The sequence below is a fragment of the Nannochloropsis gaditana genome, assembly GCF_000240725.1.
Source record: "Nannochloropsis gaditana CCMP526 unplaced genomic scaffold scaffold749, whole genome shotgun sequence".
Classification (NCBI taxonomy): domain Eukaryota; class Eustigmatophyceae; order Eustigmatales; family Monodopsidaceae; genus Microchloropsis; species Microchloropsis gaditana.
Genome location: NW_005803204.1, coordinates 3569 through 12278, shown reverse-complemented (window position 1 = coordinate 12278; position 8710 = coordinate 3569). Strand labels below are relative to the sequence as shown.

Here is an 8710-nt window from a genome sequence, read left to right as displayed (position 1 = left end):
GGCATTGCACCTGATACATGGAGGGTGATATGATGAGTTACAAATCAATGCCAGCATCGGCCATCGTGATGGCCACCCATGAATTTCAAACGAACACAACCGTCGCTCAAGATGGCTTCAAAATAACGTGCGTGGGAAATGCTTTTCGTCTGTATGCATGTTTCAGATACAAGAAGGGTGCGAGACTGAGAGATGGCAGTATCGAGGCAAAAGATAACATAGAAACGAGTTCGGCTGCGAGATAAAACAAAATTTAATGATGTCAACTTCGGCTGATCAGACGTCCAAGACGGAGAATGTCATGACTAGGCGACTTGGAGGCGGAGCGCGTTTAGAACTGATAGCCTATGTAGGGGACCGTGACGACGGGGGCGCACCAGCCTGCAGCGAGGGGCGGGGGCCAACGAAAGGGCTCCACTTGTGCCTCGGAGGTGGGCGGGGGTCCGCCCAAGTGCAGGAGGAGGAAGCAAAATGTGGGCGACATTTTTCTGGTAGCGCCAGCATCATCGACACAGATATCAGTGGGTGGTAGAGACGATGGGACTGCGGCACCACAAGGTGTTACCCAACCTCCAGAGGAACCTGTTCAAATCGCCTCGGGGAGGGTAAGGAAGAGGGGATGCCTAACCCGACGGCTGGTAATCCATCTCAAGAATTACGGGGATGAAGTTCGGCAGATGAAGGACCTGCGCTCAGTCAAGCAGATGAACAACGTAGTCGAAGGGGAGCGAGCACGCGAGGCCAGCGTGAAGACTATTTGAGCGTGATAACAAGTGTCGTGTGATCGTTCCAACTTGACTGAAAACCAGTAACCTATATTTATTTTCGTAAATGTCTAATGTTTTCAGCGCTCTATGGGTAGATTTACTCCCAAACTATGCCTCCTCTGACGAACGGAAGACGGAGGATATCAGCACTAGGCGACCCGGATGTTGGGTGCCTACCGAGAGTGGGCAAAGTTGGCGACCCAGGCAGGAGACGCGAAGAGAAACCAGCGAAAAAAGGCGGCCACCCGGTGGAAATGGGCCGACAGTTGTATTCGTCGATCGAGCGCTCGTTGGCAAGACACGGGCAATGAATTCGTTTACTTGTATGGTCTTACAGGGGAGCAGTGAATGCATGGCAAACGCTGCACTTACAATCGTGGAGATTCAACGCCCGAATCCACAGCGGATGATATACTGATCTTATGGTGCACCCAGGCGGTGCGGGGGGATTGACAAAACAGCGCCCACGACACCGTCCGCACGCCTGCAGCGTCGCATGTGGCTTGCTTCTTGCGTTGCCACGTGTCGAGAGGGTCTGGACAGGTGTGGCTGCCAGCGGACGCGCGTCCTGGTTCCGGTGGGCATGCGTTATAACCTCCATCCCCCCCCTTCATTCAATCAAACCCCTCTTTATCACCCCACGACCCACCAGGCACTATGTACCGCCGCATCACTTCCCTCTTCTCCTTTCTACTGCTCAGCAGCCATTGCTGGATGGCCTCGGTGTGGGCGCTTGTATCCCCAGACGTCCCGCGCTGCAGCTTCCCCCCTGGCGATTATGGGCGGGTCGTCAAGGACAGCAACGAGCTCAACTCGATCCTCAGCTTCTGGACGACGCAACGCGGCGCGTGTCAAGGTTTGCTCCGTCTCAAAGCAGGGCGAACCTACCACTTGAGCCAAGAGTACGTGTTTGACGGGCCCTACAACATCAAGCTCACCGGCGGCCAGCGCGGGGCAGCAGCAAAGGCGTCCTTAGCGGCGCCCGCCACCATCGTCAAGGCGTCGACTGCGGTGCGCCACTTCAGCTTCGTTGCAGGCGCGCGGATAGCAATGAAGGGCCTGCGCTTCCTGGGTTCGGAGATGCCCGGCCTGAGAGTGCCCGCCTATTCGCAGCTTTGCCCCACGCCCTTCACATCCCAGCCCCAGGACTTCGGCGGGGCCATCCTCCTCTACAGCTGCCCGGGCCGCAGCCGGAGCCAAGGCACTTTCACGGGCGTGGAGTTTGCTGGCAATCATAACCGCGTCGGTGGGGCGGTGGCGGCGGGGCCGTGGTCGTCTACACGGTTTGATCGCTGCCGTTTTGTCCAGAATGCGGTCCAAGGGGTCTGCAATTTCTATAAGAGCAGGGACGAGTGCACGGGGACTGGCGGGGCGTTGGCGCTTTTCGATGATACCTATGTCAGCGACTGCACCTTCGAGGGGAACGCGGCCGCTGAGGGTGGCGGTGGCCTGTACTTCTGCCCGCGAGGCGATAGCTCGGTGGTGACAGTGGAGGGCTCCCGCTTCTATCGAAACACCGTGGGCTTCTACGGAGGGTAAGTTTTGCTGTAGATGACTCAGACCGATGAAAAGCATCGTCTCTCTCTCTTTCTGGCAAGAACGTATGAAAATTGCACCCGATACATTCACCCAATCACACAGAGCCATAGCACTCGAGGATATGGCCACATTGAGCGTTGACTTCCCTTGCGGTTTGGGGGCATTGACAGTTCGCGACAGCGAATTCGTGGGGAATGTGGGGGTCAATGGAGAGATCTTGGGTGGCGGTATCTACAACGGGCAGACTCTCTATCTTAGCTGCTCATGGGTCGTAGGCAACGAGGCCATGGACGCCTCCGGACTAAGCTCCACTTGGGGTGGCGGGCTGTACGTGAGAGGGATGGCTGGGATGGGGGAGTGGAATCGCAGTCCGCCGTATTTCTGAAACTTTTCCGTGCTCTTTCCCATTCGCACGCTAAATCTTTCTACAGGTACCTCTCCGCTCACACTACCCCCTCTCGGACGGCCATCCGCGGCGTCGTTTTCGAGCTGAATAGCGCCGACTACGGGAACGACATCTTCGTGGAAACGGGCAGCACGCTGACGTCGGTCGTCGTGCGCTCATGCGAGACGCTGCAAGTCTCGTCGGCTACAGTGTTGCCACAGTGCGAGGACCTGAGCTGTGTGCGGACCACAGACAACGCGCAGTGGGGCTTATTGACCAAAAGCCGCAGAAATGCGACGAGCACCTGCAAGGCGCTGTGCAAGAACGCTACCCCACCGCAGGAGAGTGCGCAGTGTTACTACATTGCCCCGCCCCTGCCTGCCTCCGGGTTTGTCGTGGCTTAAAAGAAGACGTGGCATAACCAATCCATGAAAACGAAGGGACACCATCTTTTTTCATCGGGGGAGGGTGAAAAAACACCAGGAGAAGGGAAATAAATCGACCAGTATCGATGTTAATGTACCAAAAGCAATAATGACATCTTCATATGTATGCATGATACGTGTAGATGTTGCTTTATGCGCTTATGGTACCACAAAGATCTCGATGCGAGCCTTGCCCGTGCCTGGATTGCCGGGAAAATCACTGACACCGTAAGCTTTGAGCACTGATTTGACGTATGGACCAGGTTCCGCGGTCCCAAGCGGCGTGAATTTGTAGTGTGACACTATCTTTCTTTATCGAGGGAGGGCGAAAAACACTAGGAGAAAGGGAATAAATGGACCAGTATCGATGTAACTATACCAAAAGCAACAATGAAGTTTTCGTACGTATGTATGGTACGCGTAGATGCTGCTGCATGCGCTTAGGGTACCACAAACAGCTCGATGCGAACCTTGCCCGTTCCTGGATTGCCGGGGAAAATCACTGAGCATGTGGGCACAGTGTACGGCTGCACGACATCGTACGCTTTGAGCACCGGTTTGACGTAGGGACCAGGCCCCGCGGGCCCTAGCGGTGGGTAGTTATAGCAGGCGTCGGCTGCGGCAGGATCGGCCTGATGCGGGTCGCAGGGTGCGTTGGCGCAGTCTTCGCCCATGCAGTACGTCGAACAGTCGGTTTTCGTAGCGGCACCGCCCTCCCAGTAGCCCTCGCAGGCAATCTCGCCGCGTGGAGACCAGAGGCGGATACCGTAGCCCGGGTTGCCGAGCGCTGTGTCGTAGGAGGCGCTCTGCTTCCCCGCGATGGGGAAGCCCGTCGCACTTGCGACCGAAGTCACGCGCAGCGTGACACTGAACGTCCCCGTCAAGTCCGTATTGCTCACGTCGACCTCGTACGGGGTGTAGTCCTGCCCCACCACCGCGCTGTTGTTATTCCCCGTGCTCGGCCGGTACCGCACGAGCTGGCACCATGGGTTCAGGCAGGGCGGTGCGGATGAGTCCCGCTCTGGGATTGTAAAATACTGCTTGAAGCCCGGGGAAACGCCGTAGACCCCCGCACCGTCGGTGTAGTACATGGGCACCTGGACGCGGGGATTGGCCGTGCTCGGGGGACCTTGCTTGACCGTGGGGAAAGAGCTGTTACTGCTGGGTGAGTAGAGCGTGGGAATGCCCATGTAGTCTTCGGGTAAGACCTGTGCGTGGAATGAGCATGCAGGCATTGCAGTGAGAAACCTGGTCTGCTGAAGACAAGTGTTTATAAGTTTGGATAAAAAGTAGTGCGCTCCACGACTGTTTACCTTACGGCATGAGCTGATGTTCCAAGGTGTGCGGTTTTCGACAAAGACCACATCAGGGCCCCGGACACACATCTCGCTGAAGTTCTGTGGCGCTTGGGAGGAGGGCGCCGTGAGCGCCAACTGCCCCGTCTGCTTACAGTAAATGCCCTGCTGCCCGCCCATGCATGGTCCGTTCGGCTGAATGTACCTGAAGGTGGTGCGTTTGTAGGGTAAGGGCTTTTTGAAGGCTTGAAAGGGGGAGGGGAAAGCGGGAGCACAAATATGGTGGAATGACAAGCAAGAAAGGCCGCAACCCTCCATACGCACCGGCGGCCAAAGCCCATGAAGGAAGGAATGGGATCGCCGGTGGAGAGTGACCAATAAGCCGAGCCGGCCCAAGCGTTGTCCCACTGCGTCTCGTAATAAGGGGCACGGCAGGCGTATGGACAATACCCCCCGATGTTGCACCCGTAGCCACGGCTGGGAAGCATGCTCCACCCGCCCGTCCAGGGATGGCTATCGACGTACACCGGTCGCGCCGCATCCCAGGGCGTCTGTTGCTCCCAGCTCGACGAGAGGGGCAGGAGCAGGTTGTCGGGGTCGAGGATCGGGTCCCCGTTTGGCAGCGGACACACGCCCGGCTGCTGGTAGCGGGTAAATTGCGGGGTCGGCAGCGGCTCCAAGGGGGTTAGGCCGCTGCCCGGGCCACAGGCGTCGTTAGGAATGGATGGGGGTTGAACAGGGCAGGACATCACCTATGTGTGTATTCATTAGCATGTCATATCATAGATGGGTAGATGAGCGTTGACTTTATGCGCACGAAGTAAACCACGAGACGTTTTCCACGCACGCACCTGGCCAGAGGTCGTGTTCCAGTCCCAGCGGTTGCAGTAGAACTTCGTCATCTCGTCCCACTGCGGAGCCCCCTTGGTCACGGCGCCGTAGTTGGCCCAGTCTGTGGGACAAAGTGAGACGGACGGGCTCGGGATGTCGGCGGGCGTCTCCGGTGGGCGCACGCACGACGGATCGTCTGGCGTGAAGATGAAACCCTTAGCCGCCAGCTCGGGCTGGAAGGACACAGTCTCCTGCGTCAGTCGGCTCCAATCGAAGGTCTCATCCAAATCGCCCTGTATGCTGACGCCGACGAAGAATGGCTGATCCGGCTGGGCGCCGGGTGGCACATAGTCTTGCCCCTCTGCCGCGTACTGCGTCCCGATCTGGCACGCCTCTTCTAAGAGTGCAGCCGTGCCCGCGGCGACGTCCGTGTAGGGAACGCCGGTGAAGCCGCATTCGGGGAACCCGCCCCCGCACACACCGGGCAGCCAACATTCCCCAGTCTTGAGCGGATAGGTGGCCGTGACCCGCGTGTGCACCACGCCGTTGGCGTTGGGCGTCAGCGTCTCATTGGCGGGTGTGATACCATTGTTGTAGAAGATGCGCGGCATGTCAATGCCCCCAGAGAAGCCGTGCAGCACCTCCACTTGACCCCCAGGCTTGACTGGCACCACCAAATCAACCCAGTCGCCTTCCTCGAGGTTCGTGAAGAATATGGTCCAGACCTGCAGGGGCCGCGTAAAGACCAGCGCGGTGGTGGTATTGACGAGGAGGCTGGCCCAGCAAGTTTGATCGGCAATCGGGCGGTTGACGTCGAAAAGTCCTATCCCTGTCACGGTAGTTAGACAAATTAAGCCAAGGTGAGTGATAATTCGTGTGACAGGCTAGGCATCTCCCCACTCACGCTTGCTCTCACCTGGGATGGAGGTCTCGTTCGGGCTCAGTGAGAGGCGATAAAAGGCAACATTTTCACTGGTGTGCAAAAGGGCATGTAATGAAAAATGATAAGAGAACGAAAGCCAAGAGTGGCTCAGTGAGAGTCGATACAGAGCAACATTTACACTGGCGTGCGAAAAGGGCATGTGATGAAAGATGGAAATAGAACGAAAGCCAAGCGTGGGGACGCCCTTGCATGCATGCACTTACTTCTGGCTGCTGTACTGGTCCCAGTACCCCATAGAGTCCTGCTGCTGCGCACCCGCCGGACCGTTGTAGAGCGATACCGAGGTCAGCGGCTGGAGAAATGCAGATGCGTAGGCCGTGCTGCTGATTCCACAGGTCTCGCTCGAGCGGCACTCGATACGCCACTGAGGGGGACGCAGAAAGCGTGTAGACGTGGTCGAGATGACGGGCTGGCCCTCGCTCCCCTGCGCACCGGTGAGCGTGCCATCGATGTCTTGCACCACGGTGAGTAAGTTGCTGTGCCCAATGTCCACGAAGGGCAGGTCGCCAAGATCCTGGTAGATTTCATATGTAGGTTGGGCAGCAAGTGGGTTGTAATGGAGGATATACGCTTATATTACTACCACATCACATCGTAAAGTCATAAAGACATTACTATCATAAAAACGTTTCACGTACACGAACGAGCTTCGCCCACGGCGCCAGGGCCAAGTGCCGATTGGTGACGTTCTTAAAGCTGAAGCCCCGGGAGGTAAAGGTCACGGGATAGTACTGGCTATTGGGCAGCATCCAGGACATGGCGATGCTTGGGCCCTGAAGCCACCATACGCTGCTGGCCTTGCAGAATTCGTCCTCGCGGCATGGCTGCACATCACAGCCGATGGGCTCCTTGTCACAATAAGGATAACGCAGCCCATCCGTGTAATTCTCCACGTGGACGTGCGCCAGATGCACAGGTCCATCGTAGAAGTTGGCCGCCGAGCGCTGCAGGCTCACAGCATCGGACGGCCACCACATCCCGTTCGCGCGGTCGAAGATGGAGCAGCAGACGGTTGCACAGGGATAGAACGCGCTGACCCCGACCGCCGTCAGGTTGGTGATGAAGCCATTGTAGCCGGCACCAGACCCGGCCGTGGGGGACCCGCCCGAAATCAGGGTGGGCCCACGGGAGAGATTGTCCACTGCGATGGCGCTTACGAGGGCGGCGGGAAAATCGCGCATCCAGATGGAGCCGAAGGACTGGGTGGAGTGTGCGCGCACGCACTCAAACCTCTCTACGACCTGCATGCTCTTAGAGGCGGCACTCGAGATGATTCCATTAGACGCCGTTATGGGCTCCATAGTGCCAACTCCCGCGGGATCCAACGGTGTCCAGCTCCGTCCCACGCTGCGCGGATTCGGGATGCACACCATGTTGATGCCGGGGGAGGGTGCGTAGATACCATCTGGGTTGACGGCCGTACTTCCTGTGATCGTCAGATAGAAATGCGAAATGAGACTATGGTTTGTGATGCTAGTTTCGAGCAAATACGGAGCAATTACCTTCATTGTGCATGCTGTCCCAAGGCACATGCAGATGGTGTGTGTAGAGGAGAAAATGTGAGTGTATGCAACGTCCATGTTTATAAAAATCCAAGCAATACGCCATACCAAAATGTCGAGGAGGCCGCGTGATTATCCCGAAAGGCAATGTATCCGACCAATTGATTGGCGAAGGGCGATCCCTCCAGGGGGAAGTCCATGGACGGTGTGCCTCCCTGTGGGTGGCGAGGTCGCACAGTGCCGAACGCCCAGTAGCCTGCCTATGGTATGTATATTGAAAGTTGGATTCTTGCCCCTGTCCTACCTTGCGTGGGAAAACACATGTTGGACCTCGACACCCAAGCATTCACATTACCCCTAGACAGAACGAGCCGATGGCTTGGTTGCCAATGAACACATTGTGCGGGTTCGGGATCCAGAAGAGCGTCGGCTGTCAGTGTGAGCAAGGATATGTGGAACATGGTCAGCACACTGCTGGGTTCCCATCACATCCCCTCGTTCACCTTTGTGCAATCAAAGGCCTCGTGGATGCCGGGCGCCAAGGAGGGTGAGAGTTTGGACTGAAACACGCCAAAATCTGTGCCCGAAATGGCCTCCACTGCCAGGTTGTTGACGAATGCGTTCATCGTCTCGTCCCCATTCTGAATATAAAACATGTGTCCGATGGACCGGTGCGCCACATTTTCGCTGATGACTACGAAGCGCGTTTCATGCACCACAGCCGCCCGGGTGAAGGAGTCGACGATGGCGTTCCCGTGCACATACATTCCTTGAGCCCCATCAAGACCCAGGAAGTGGAAATGCACCGCGTAGCGGCCCAGCAGGCCACCCTGGACGTTCAACAAGCGAGATTAATCATGGAGTCAAGCACACAGCAGGCTTTCGCAGCTGTCCGTGTATATCCCGCAACATGCACGTACCTGTCCACCGTACTGGATCTTGGCCCCTTCCATGCGAAACGCCGTGGCGTCCCCGCTTCGCCACCACAGAATCACAGAAAAACGTGTAATTAGATGGTAATGC

General features: G+C 57.1%; 2 protein-coding genes across 2 annotated transcripts; one reads left to right on the top strand and one right to left on the bottom strand.

Moving 5' to 3' along the window:
* Nucleotides 1-1481: 1481 nt before the first annotated feature.
* On the top strand, nucleotides 1482-3180 carry NGA_0448300 (uncharacterized protein; the record flags this gene model as incomplete). Its single annotated transcript, XM_005853764.1, has 3 exons — nucleotides 1482-2302; nucleotides 2409-2633; nucleotides 2738-3180. 3 exons carry the CDS (start codon nucleotides 1482-1484, stop codon nucleotides 3093-3095), a joined length of 1404 nt encoding a protein of 467 aa, XP_005853826.1. The 3' UTR covers nucleotides 3096-3180.
* Nucleotides 3181-3556: 376 nt separating this feature from the next.
* On the bottom strand, nucleotides 3557-6213 carry NGA_0448200 (sun domain protein; the record flags this gene model as incomplete). Its single annotated transcript, XM_005853763.2, has 5 exons — nucleotides 3557-4324; nucleotides 4430-4616; nucleotides 4736-5163; nucleotides 5263-6071; nucleotides 6159-6213. Coding segments are annotated over 5 exons (2247 nt in total), but the record flags the coding sequence as incomplete, so codon positions are not given.
* Nucleotides 6214-8710: the final 2497 nt, after the last annotated feature.